Genomic DNA, 12,851 nt, shown 5'->3' on the forward strand with positions numbered 1-12,851 from the left:
TTTTTTATAGGTGTTATTTGTAAAGTCAATAAAAAATTAAGAGCAATATTTTGTTTATTTAGTCAATAATTTTTCAAAACTATATTTTTTACCATATTTAGCTAACAATCTAAATATTTAGTTTGCTAGGTGAATATTTGAAATCCTTAGCTTGAAAAATAATACTTAGTTTGGAAATTAAATTTGTAGTTTGCCAACTAAATATTTAATTTGGAGCTAAATATTTCGTTTTGAAATAAAGATTTAACTTCTAAACTAAATTAACTTAGTTTAAGTAGCTAGAAAAATAAATATTTAGCTTGGAAATTAAATGTTTATTTCAGAAAATAAAATAATTATTTGTTTTACTCAGAAACTAAATATTCAATGTGGAGCTAATTATTTATTTTCCAAACTAAATGTTTAGCTAGTAAGCTAAATGCTAACTTTGGAAATTACATGTTGAGTTTGAAATATAAATATTTAGATTGGAAATTAAATTGTAATTTGGAAAAAATATTTTTCAATATTCAATATTGCAAGGTAAATATTTAATTTGCTGTTAAATATTATAATTACTACTTTACAAACTAAATATTTAGCATGAAAGTTAAATATTTAGCTGGCAGGGTATTTATGTCCAATCTAAACCTTTAATTTGGAAATTTAATGTCTAGTTTAGAAAGTAAATATTTACTATGGAACTAAATATATGCAAACTAAACATTAAATTCCCAACTAAATATTTAGCTATCAATCTATTTAGCTTGCTAGCTAGCTGTTTGAAAATTAAGCTAAATGTCTAATTTCCAAACATTTATTTTGGAAATTAAATGTTTATCTTAGAAAATAAATAACAGTGGTACTTTAAAAACTAAATATATAAATTGTAACAAAATATTTAGTTGATGAAAGAAATATTAGCTCAGATCTAAACATTTAGTTGGGGAACCAAATATTTAGCTTCACAAGTAAATATTTATCTTGCGAATTAAATATTTAGTTTGAAACTGACATTTAAAAATGAATAACATCATTTAGTTTTTTTTTTTTTTACCTTATGACTAAATGAACTAATTCATTGTGTTAGTTTTTAACAGCTCTCTCTTGGTCTCACCTCTCCGGTGTTCAGCAGGTTGCCGATGTCCTCCAGGAAGGATTCCTTCTTGATCTGCGTGTCGGTGAAGAGGAAGACGCCGTGCGCCTCGCCCTGCGTCGACTTCCTCATCACCATCTTCAGGTCTTCGTGCCACTCGTTGCTGCCGTACGTCTTGCTGATTTCCACCTGGAAGAGCTCCGAGTCGGCCATGTAGGCGGCCAGCCGGGTCAGCGACTGGCGCCCGCTGCCGCCGACACCCACCAGCAGCGCGTGGCCGCTCGGCTGCTTGATGATGCGCGAGATGCGGCAGACGTGCTCGATGGCGAAGCGGAACAGCACCAAGGTCATGGGCGCCTTGCTGATGTTGTTGTACTCCTCCAGGTGCCCCTCCACCACCAGGCGCAGCTGCTCCAGGCTCTGCACCTCGCGGTAGTTCTGGTCCTCGCCCTTCGGGTCGTGGAAGTCGCAGAACATGAGGCTGCGCAGGTCGTCCTCCGTCACCACGCCGTCCTGGTCCTGGTCCAGGTGCTGGAACAGCTGGTGGAAGTTCTCCTGCATCTGCTCCCCGAACACCACCTGCAGGTAGCTGACGAGCCAGGAGCGGTCCGTGTCCTGCACCAGCCGGTCGCAGTACACCCTCAGAACCTGACCGGGCCCAGCAGAACTTCATTACAGCAGAACATTTCAGCAACAAGGCAGCTCAAAGAAAAACACAGCACACCAGCAACAAGCATCACATTCCATCAAAGATCATCAGATAGCTGCGTTTCCGTTACGAGTGAGAAAATGTCTGTCTGCACTGCAAAAACTCAAAACTTCACCAAATATTTCTGTCTACTTTCCAGTGCAAAAGTCTTAGTGCACTTGGAATAAGACAAAAAGTGATTTAGAAAGATGTAAATTTGTTTTAAGTCAATAACGATTTTATATTGATGAAAAAGTACCAGCACTACTTCACTGGTAGATTATTTACCTCATAATCCTGTTGTAAGGATTATAATAATCTAACTTGTAGATTATTTTGCAAGTGAAATAATCTACCAGTGAAACTAATCATTTTTATCTATATTCAAGCATTTTGTACCTAAAACAAGCTCCTATGTCTGGCTGAAAAATTACCAGTAAGTCAGTTTTGCACTAGAAACGAGACAAAAATATTTGGTAAAATTTTGTGTTTTTGTAGTGAGGGAATAAGGAAGGGCTCCCTACACTGCAAAAATACAAAATCCTACCAAGTATTTTTGGTTTAGTTTAGTTGAAATGAGACAAAAACGTGAGTAACTAGAATGTTTTCAGTGTGGTAGAGAAGCTTGTTTTAGGTAAATAATTATTCTTTACTGATGAAAACGTTCTGGTTCCATTGGTCGATTACAAAACAGACTGGAGTTTGATTAAAGCGGACTGAACGGGTCCTGGCCTGATGGCCGTTCTCTGTTACCTCGTGGACCCAGAGCCGTTTGATGACAGACGGCTCCTCCGCGGATTCGGGCCGGGACAGGCAGATGCCCTGGATGACCCGGGAAACGTCGCGCAGGTTGAACAGGTAGTGGGACTTGGCTGGTGTCGGCAGCAGGTTCTTGGTCGCTTCCCGGTACACGGACAGAGTGCTGTTGACGATTTCGGCGGTCAGAGACGAGATGTAACTCGGGAAGGGGAATCTGGAGGTGAAAACGGGTCAGAACTTAGACAGGAAACCTCTACTGTGTATGGGATTCAAATCTTGCCTGGACTTTTAATTTGAATGAATGAAATGAGGGATTTCAGTCTAATTACAGACAGAAAACACCATAAGCACTGTAAAACATTAATTCTTATCAAGTAAACTAACTTCCATGTAACTTATCAGGAAAACATGGGAGTTTGTTTTACGTGATGGAAAAGAGAAATTGTTTCACTTATGACAAGAATTTTCTTCCGTATTATATATAAAAAAATCTGCCAATTGAACTGGTATGTTTTTGTCAATATTAATGAATTATTGGCTTAAAACAAGTTTATAAACATTACTAAAATGTTTCCTTTCGGTCAGGTGTGTCATATTTCAAGTGAAGATATTTGCAGTAGAAAATACACAAAAACACTTAGTAAGATTTTGTGTTTTTGCAGTGCATTTGTCTGTTTAGGCCCTCCATTTTGAGTTTTTAAATGACTTTGTCCAAAAGAGTTGAACAATGTTTTAAAATGTAGAAGTATTTTGAAAATACTTTTGAAGATGTGCAAACCACACTTTTCAGATTTTTGTTACCAAAATGTGGAAACCGTTGTCACCTTATGGTGAAATGCCAATCTGTGATCCTGGAGAAGATCGTAAACATCGTCTTCTCGTCGAACTCATTGATGGTTGCCACGTTAAAATGGCGGAGGAAACGAGGAGTGACAGGATTCCTTCCACCGCCTGAAAAACAAATAATTTGAACGTTTGGTGCTTCTCGTCTAAAAATACGAGCTACATACAAAGAATATTTTCAAAAAGTGTTTTTTATTTCATTCTTTGTGTTAGAGTATTAGAACCAGACTACGCAGTTATTGGTTTAATTACAAGAATAGAGACACGATATTAGGACAACAAAAACATAATTTTACCAAAAAAACATCTTTAAAATTTAATTTTATATTTATTGTATTTTTGTTGGTCTGGTGATGTAATTTTTAAATATTCAATGATTTTGATCAGTTACTCTGTACTTCAAACGCCTTTTTACCAAATAATTTTTTACTTTTGCTTGAGTCATTTCTTGGATGGATAGTTTTTACTTTTAGTTGATTGAAAATATTTTGAAGTGATGCTCCCCTTACTTGAGTAAAATTTCTGGGTTATCATTGTTTGGCTGCTTTAGGGCTTCTTGTCACTTTAAATCCAAAGAAGCTGCTGCTGGCCACATCCCCAAAGTCAATGTTGGGAATTTCACATTAACATGTGAAAAAGGCTGGCAACAGAGCCACAATTGTACGACAGCGCATCTTTGAAAAGCAGAAGTGGAGCCTGCTGCACAACCAGCATGAATGCAGAAAGTGGTTTCTGGATGGTAAGTTAATGTAAGTTAAAAGTCTTGTCTTTTCCAGAAGCCGTTGTACAGCTGACTAAATGTGCTGGACCTCAGCCTGGGTTGCTAGGTAACAGGCAAAACGCCGCTGGGGTTGCTAGGTAACGGTGGAGTGTGACTTAATAATCGGGTGGCTTTAGAAATGGTTTCTTTTCCAGACTCCAAAAAACCTCTGGCAGTTTTTAGAAGCAGTAGAGAACAACATGGAAGAACAAAAACATCCAAAATGTAAATTTTGGATGTTTCCTGTGACACAGGGCTGCTGCTCACCTGGTGGCCCCATGGCACACATGATCTGAATGTCCAGCAGGCGGATCATGGAGCAGTCTTTAATGTCGTACCAGTTCCAGTGGTCCAGCCACTGGCGCAGCAGCTCCACAGGAGGCTGAGCGCCGTAAACCTCCCTGGCCGGCATGTTGACGTCGTCTACGAACACCACCTAAGAGGAACCCAGCAGATGAGGTCACATACAACAACTGGCAGGTGGTTAAGCATTTAAAGTGTTGACGTGAGCCGAACCATTTTCTTCCCCATCGGGGGCCCGAATATGCCTTTTCGCCGCTTGTCGAGCTTGGATAAGATGAGGTTTTGCGTCTGGGCCGCTGTGGTCTGGGCAGAGAAGCTGATGAATAACGGGCTGTATGCATCCTTCTGCAGCCGAGTCAACAGGAAGTCCTTCAGAACACAAACAGGAAGTGAAAACATCAGATTTTAGATGGAGGGCGTGTCCTGTGGAGAAATGTGAAACCAAATATTACTATTTAAACTAGAGAATTTCTGAAAAATGTAATGCAATGTAATCAATAGCACATGGAGAGTCACAAGCATGACTTACTCAATTCAGTATACTAAAAATTGCTAATAAGTAGGAAAAATAACTAAAAGCTTATTTAAGGTAAAAGGCTAATGCCAAACCTGAGAGAAAATGATAATGCAGGATAATCTTAGTGCGGGGCAATGAAATGCACTGTCTTGATGTGCAAGACAGTGCCCTAACTTGAGAAAGATAATGCAAGCTAATATCATTGCAGTGCCTATGGTGCTGCACTAGTCAGAGACAAAATTTAAGGCTTTTATTTGGAAATTTTCAGTTAAATGTCCAAACTAATGCCATGATTAACACTGATTGGATACTCTGAAATAGATCTTGATTTAGAGTCTGACTGAATCTTAACCATGAAACAGCAACTTTAAAACATGCTGCATGACTGAGTTTTTTTGTCTTACTGTTCTTTGGCTTCTAATGTTGCAGTTTCTGTGGGTAATTCAGCAGGCTAGCCTCCACCTTCCTCATGCAGTTAACTTGAAGTGGTAAAGTTAGCAGAGATGCTAAACTCCACATGTGTTGTTTTTGTGATTTTTATGCTTTGTGGCCATATAATTGCTTAGGATTTGAATAGAGTTTTGTTTGGATGGCAATGCTTGATGGAGACTTTCTGACCAGAAATATTGTTGGAAAGCTAAATAATATTGTTTTTTTGTTTTAGTCTTTATTGGGAGGAGTCAACACTTTCTGAACTGTGGCAGCAACATTCGGAATGAGTCTGACTGATTCTTTGTACCATTTCAAAAGGAAACCATTTATTCCTTTAGATCTGAGTTCATAACCACAGTGTTGTTTCTTGCAAACTCTTTATTTTTATCTTTATTGAGGCTAATTGAACACTTTATAACCTTTATTTTTGGAGCAAAACCGATTACTTTTGTCTTTTCAGCGTGGTGGAGGATGAAATTTTTATGCAGCCTCCTTTAAGTTCATACAGCAGCCAAATGAGACCAAAATCTGTTTTCCCCCCTTTTTAACTCCTATCTACCTTTTTCATTTCAGTCTGAGCGGCCTGATTCCAATCTATTCAACTGCAAACACCCCCCCGCTGATTTTTGTTACTTCCATATCTCCATACTTAATAGAAGATTTTATATCATCTGCAGTCTGAACGGTCATGCTGCATTTTATCATATTTGGATCATGATTCTGCACAGGAAAAAACCAGATATGATAAATGTGAATGTAAACAATGGCTGAAAATTATTATTATTAAATTAAGTGACAAAACTGCGTCACTGAAACGTTTCACATCACAGTCTCTCCACTTCTGGTTCTGTCTACACATCCAAACAAATTTCTCTACAAAAGGTTGTTGCTGTTAGTTTTGCTTTATTTTTATTAGTTTATGATATTTGTGACAATATTGTCGGTTCTTATTACTGATTAACTTTAAAACTGATCCATAAACGGCTGCTGTCATTGTTACTTCTGCAAATAATGCGTTGCTATTTGACGTCACCGCTCTTCTTCTGCGCTGGTGTCGTAAACCACAAGTTTTATTGTGATTGCATCATTTAGCAGCATGAATGACAACACCCACACAAAAAAACATATTTCATTGTATTGAAGGTGTACTGATATACTTGCAAGTTAAAGTAGCCTAAAAATACTTGGTAACATTTTGTATGTTTGCAGTGAGGAGAAGCAGAAGAAAGTAAATATAATAATTTCGAGAGCTAAATGAAGCAGAAACTCTTTCAACATTTGATTCATTGTTAAAGCAAACACTGAGTCTGAGTGCAAAGATATTTAATGCTTACTGTGGTTTTGTGAAAACTTCAATTTTCAATTTAGTACATGTTCTTGTGACAGAGGGAATGACGTTCAGCAACAAACTGTGTTTTACTCACCAATCAAGTTATTCCATAACTTGCCATTATGTTGTTTTGTGACTGGTTTTATAGCAGTTTCTATTGCAGTATGATAAATTACACAATACATTATTGTGATAAATGATAATATTGCTATTTTGAGAGCATGTTTAAGTAAGATATTCATATATAGCTAATGCAAGTTTGCCCTCTCAAACTCTCTACAGTAGAACTTGAAGATATTTGAAATATTCAAAATAAAACACAACAACCAAAAACAATAAATAAGTGAAACCATAAGTAAAATGGATTGTGATGTCTCTGTAATCAAAATTTCCCTTCAAAAAATATTAATCATCAGAATGGAAAATTGCCTAAAATGGTAAAAGTTGACTCAGAATGACTCAGAAAACCAGCAGCTAGTATATTATTTTTAATATATTTGTAAATATTATCTTGTTATTCCTGCAGAATGTGTCAAAAGTGGTCAGTTTTTAAACTGTTTCATGACATTCAGTGGGAACCCTGACCCACTGCCCTCATTTAAGGTTTAAAATGTATAAATAAAACACTGGAGTTGACCTTTTCTCTCATAATAACAATGAATCCATCAGTTTCTCGCAGCAGCAGACCGAATGCGGCTCGCTAAACAGCGCCATTTTGTTTTATGAGATAAAGCAAAATTTTGGGAAATGAATATTTTTTTATGTCTGGACAATTTCAAAAACCTGCTGACGGTTGGTTCACATTCCACTGCACCGTTACCTAGCAACCCCAGCTGAACCTAATTTGTTACCTAGCAACCCAGGCAGAGCTCCAGCACATTTGGTCAGCAGGTTTTAATACTGTATGCACTGCAGAGTGGCTACTGGAAAAGACAGAAACTGTTTTGTTGTTGACTCATCATCCAGAAACTAACAAGAATGCATTCTTGTTGGTTGTGCAGGAGGCTCCACTTCTGCTTTTCAAAGATCTACGGTTGCGCATCTGTTTGCAGCCATTTTCACTTGTGAGTTTAAATGATGAGTTGGGGGGTGTGGCCAGCAGCAGCTTATTTGGATTTAAAGTGACAGAAGCACTAAAATAGCTCAAAACTACGGTATCTTTATTTAATAATGATTTTGTGCAAAAGATATGATAAAAATGTTTTGCATAGCCCACAGATCTATCCTAATTTGCTTTTTATTATAAGGAATTATACGGAGTCACCTTAAAAAAGGATCTTGTGGGTTGTTGGTTCTCGTGTCTGTCATCCTCTTCTTGAAATGCAAACATTACTTTAATCTCAAGTCAGATTACATTATTTCTGTTTCAGGAGTGGCTGAACCTAAGTAACATATATTAGATTTGTCTTTATGTGGGGTCTTCACCTTATGAACCTGTCCAAAACTCACAATCTTATCCTTGTTTCTACTGCATTTTTCCTTTCCACTCAATTCTACAATAATTTTCTGTTCACCCTTATCCCTAATGGGGTCGGGAGGTGATGGTGCCTCTCTAAAGCTACGTTCCGGGGGAGAGGTGGGGTTCCCACTGGACAGGTCGCCAGCCTGTCGCAGGGCAACACAGAAACAGACAGGACTAACAACCATGCATACACACACTTGGGGAGAATTTAGAGAGACCAATTTTTGGTCATGTTTTGTCCAAAAACATGACCGTCCAAAAACTATCATGCTTTTGGACTGTGGGAGGAAGCTGGAGTACCCGGAGAGAACCCACGCACGCACAGGGAGAACAAACGCCGTACAGAAAGACCTGGGCCGGGAATCGAACCCAGGACTTTCTTGCTGTAAGGCAACAGTGCTACCACTGTGTAGCCCCTTAGCTACTTTTGTAATGTTTTTTTGTTTTGTTTGTGGCTTATAATCGGTGAGTCAGCAGTTTTTGCCTTGATTATGTTGACCATAATTTTGGGCCAACAATATATGTTGCGATAGACACTTGATTAATATCAATAGATCATATATCTGAGAAAATATTCAATATATCAAAGCAGTAGTCCCCAACCATGGTCCTCAGGGCCCACTGTCCGGCATATTTTAGGTGTTTCCCTGCTGCTGCACACCTGGGTTAAATGAACAGGTGATTCTTCAACAATTTCAGGAATGCAAAGAAGGAACTGCAGTCATATGAATCAGTTGTGTTGGAGTCCAGACTCATCAAAAACATGCAGGACAGCGGTTCCTGAGGACCAGGGTTGGTCCACTGTATTAAAGAATATTTACTGAACTCTGATCCAGAACCACTCTGCATTCTGGGAAATGTAGGCTGAGAAGAGGCTTTAACCGCTCAACCCACAGACATAATAAAAGACTAGGATCCGCATTGACTGCTGGGAGGCAGGAAACACGGTGGCCATCTTGGAGCGGTCGTCAATCCTACTTGGCTAAACCAGAACAGCAGACGATGCCTCAGCACTGCTGCTTATTTTTGTTCAAAATGACAGACTATTCAAGTGAGGGCTCGGGACATAACTTTTCAATACCAAGATGATGTTATTAATATTTTGCATTAGCTGTAGGGCTTGGTGTAATAATGGAGTTCAGCTCCCACTACGAATGTTAACAGATTTATTTAGGAAACCTTCAAACCAAAAATGGGAGTTCTGGGTGGTATCTTGCTCCAGGAAGAGGTGGAGTAAAACCTGGACAGGTCACCAGCAACAGAGACAGACAGGTGCATGCAAACATGCACACCTAAGGATGGGTTTAGAGAAATCAATTAACCTAACAGTCATGCTTTTGGACTTTGGGAGGAAGCCGGAGTACCCGGAGAGAACCCACACGAGCATGGGGAGAACATGCAAACTTTGTGCAGAAAGACTCGGCACGAAGTCCCGGAGATCAGCCCGGAGACCAACGGGACTCCCTACGAAGTCCCAGAGGTCAGCCCGGAGAGTGTCTGACGACCTGGCGACAAATAGGATTAGAGTCTGAAGGTCTGGGAACTCGAGGCCTCAAGTTCCCATGGCACCGCAGTCCTGCGGGCCGCAAGCTCTCCTGCCAACATCTTTCGCCATCAGCCCCTAAGTGTCAAGCTCCCTTGACACCGCAGTCCCTTTGTCGTAAAGCTTTTCTGCCACTGAAACCTTCAAGCCTGAAGGTTTCAGTGGCAGAAACCCAACCCTGAAACCGTCAAGCCTGAAGGTTTCAGGGTTGGTCCACGAAACCATGATGACTGAAACCTTCAAGCCTGAAGGTTTCAGTCATCATGACAATTTTTTAAATTACAATTCAATCCAGTACCTCAGAGTACCTGTTTGGTACATTCTCTGATAAGTATTGCAAATGCCTCCGACCACACGTGATATTACTGACTTCTGCCCTGAAACCGACTGGCTGTCTTTAGGTGGTTGCTGGTTCAGCTTTTCCCCTTCCAAGTCACTTCCGATACATTTCAGCTTCAGGGCGGTGTTTTCCTCTTCAAAGGCGATGTTTTGATCCTCCAAGGTATTGTTTTTTTCCTCTAAGTAATTGCTTTTATTCTGCAGGTCCTCGCTTTTCAGCTTAAGGGTGTTGCTTGTTTCCACCAAGGAAGCGATATTCAGCTTCAGGACGGTGTTTTCCGTTTCAAAGAAAATGGCTTTCTTCTGCAAGTTATCGCTTTTCAGCTTCAGGGCGGTGCTTATTTTCACCAAGGCACCCATTTTCAGCTTCAGGATGGTGTTTTCCTTCTTCAGGGAGCTTTTCTCCTCCTCCAAAGTGGTGTTTTTCTGCCCCCGGGCGGTGACTTCCTGCTTGAGGATGGCATTTATTTGCTTCAAGGCATTGTTTTCCTTCTTGACGATGGCGTTTATTTGCGTCAAATTAGTGGTTTTCTTCTCCAAGACTGTTCTTTTTTGCTCCAGAGAGGTGCTTTTTACCTTCAGGGCGGTGTTTTCCTCCTCCAAAGCAGTCTTTTCATGCTCCAACTTTATGTTTCTCTCTTCCAAGGTGGTCTTTTCAATCTCCAAGCCTGTGTTTTTCTGCCCCAGTGCGATACTTCTTTGCTCTAGAGCAGTCTTTTTCTTCTCCAAAGCAGTCTTCTTCTTTTTCAAGCCCGTGTTTTCTGTTTCCAGTGCTGTGTTTTTGTCCTCCAAGTCGGTCTTTTCCTTCTCCAAGGCAGTCTTTTCAATCGCTAAGGCTGCGTTCGTCTGACCCAGTGTGATATTTTCTTTCTCTAGAGCGGTCTTTTTCTTCTCCAAGTCAGTGTTTTGTTTTTCCAACGCATTGTTTTTCTCCTTTAAGGCGGTCTTTTTGTTTTCCAAGGTCATGTTTTTCTGTCTCAGTGCAATACTTTCTTTCTCCAGCGTGGCGATCTTCTTCTCCATGGCGGTCTTTTCAATCTGTAACGCGGCCTTCTCCCTCTCCAAGGCTGTGTTTCTCTCCTCCACAGCGGCCTTCTCCTTCTCCAAGCCAGTACTTTTCTCCTCCAAGGCGGCCTTTTCAATTTCTAAGGCTCTGTTTTTTGACCCAATGTGCTTGTCTTTTTCTCCAGAGCGGTCTTTTTCTTCTCCAGAGCGGTCTTTTCTTCTCCAGAGCAGTGTTTTGGGTATCCAAGGCAGTATTTTTCTCCTCCAAGGCGCTCTTTTCGTTCTCCAACGCAGCGTTTTTCCCCTCCAAGGTGGCCTTTTTCTTCTCCAGAGCGGCGATATTCTTCTTTAAAGCTTTGTTTGTCAACTGCTTTTTTAATTCGTCATCTTTCTCACGAAGTAGAGTGTCTAGTTCAAGCGCAGCTTTTTTCACGTTTAGAACTTGCGCATTCAACTCCTCATTTCCGTTCAGCAGAGACTTTCGCTCGATGGACATCATGCTGACATTTTTTACAATATCATTGAGCAGCTGCGTCTGTCTCGCCATGGTCTCTTGTATTTCTTCGCCTTTGAAATCGGAAGGCTTACTTATCTTACTGCTCTTGCTCATTTTTATTCTTTCTCTCTGGACAAATACGAAAAGCGATCAGATTAGTGCAATCCTCGTGCTCTCTCTCCAACTGCTGCAATAGCTATGACCGTAGATTCAGAAGTGATGCATTCTCACTCCAAAAAGGGTGCATCACTCTTTGTGACATCAAATTGTGTGATGTCACAAGTTGATGTCACTACCCCAGAAGGACAACTAGAAAACTGCTGAAGTTTGAATAAAAACAAACTTTACAGCTGAAGCTGATGGCCACTGGAGACGGTTCAGCTGGTAATACATCACCAAGGCTGAAATCCGCACTTGGGAGACAGCGGCTCTTGAGGACAATGGACTGGCACGGCAGGGTGGAAGGACCAACGGTCAAATGGTCCCTGAAAACAGAAAAAGGGGAAACCCAGCTGATGTTGGAAGCCACCATTTCCAACTGTCTTTCTGGCCACTGGATAAGAAAGTGGATTTGTTGCATCTGAGGCTGAGGGTTTCTGCAGAGATGAAGGTCTGTGCCGTTCTTTGCCAAACGTAAACCCGGCTTAACAGCAACAAGCTGGTATTCAGTTATTGTTACCTAGCAACTCACTTATTCTTTGGTTACCAAGCAACAGCCCGTTGCGTCACTTGCGCAGCAGCAGTTTCAGGTTTTTATTCAGCATTCAACGGGGAGCTGAATATCACAGTGTTTGCAGTGATTTTTCTGTTCACCATCAAGCATCAGAGTGAAGAACAATAGGAGCCTGCAGGCCCCCATTATAATAGATTCAGAAACACCTGCTAAACAAACCTGATCCAAACAATGAGAAGATTAATTGTTATTAATCGGTTAGCAAAATAATCACCAACTAGTTTAGCAATAAATTTATTTTCAGATTTAAAATGAAAATAAAAACAACTTTTATTTTAATGTATTTCTAAAATTGTCTAAAAAAAGGCATAAATGGTTCAATGAAAAACATGAAGAATGGCCTATTTTTAACCGATTAATTGAATAATCTATTAATAAAATCAATTACTATAATAATCATTTGTTGCAGCTCTAGTTGAATGTTTTATCCCCGAACTGGATTATTTATTTATTTGCATTTTTAATATATTTCTACTATTGTTTAAAATAGACTTAAGTGATTAAATGAAAAATCTGAAGAATGTGTTAATTTTTATCCGGTTAATCTATAAACTGTCAGAATAATT

General features: G+C 39.8%; 1 protein-coding gene across 1 annotated transcript in view; it reads right to left on the reverse strand.

The window, feature by feature from the left end:
* dnah7 (dynein, axonemal, heavy chain 7) overlaps window positions 1-12,851 on the reverse strand; it is an 80,118-nt gene that overhangs the window by 30,295 nt on the left and 36,972 nt on the right. The window contains exons 36-40 of the mRNA XM_055052797.1: window positions 4,642-4,797; window positions 4,393-4,561; window positions 3,347-3,473; window positions 2,517-2,736; window positions 1,097-1,723 (exon numbers count right to left, since the gene is read on the reverse strand). Coding sequence (XP_054908772.1) covers window positions 1,097-1,723; window positions 2,517-2,736; window positions 3,347-3,473; window positions 4,393-4,561; window positions 4,642-4,797 — 1,299 coding nt within the window. The remainder of the gene's footprint in view (window positions 1-1,096; window positions 1,724-2,516; window positions 2,737-3,346; window positions 3,474-4,392; window positions 4,562-4,641; window positions 4,798-12,851) is intronic.

Source organism: Poeciliopsis prolifica, unplaced genomic scaffold (genome assembly GCF_027474105.1).
Source record: "Poeciliopsis prolifica strain line A6 unplaced genomic scaffold, Auburn_PproV2 SCAFFOLD036, whole genome shotgun sequence".
In the NCBI taxonomy this organism is placed as follows: domain Eukaryota; kingdom Metazoa; phylum Chordata; class Actinopteri; order Cyprinodontiformes; family Poeciliidae; genus Poeciliopsis; species Poeciliopsis prolifica.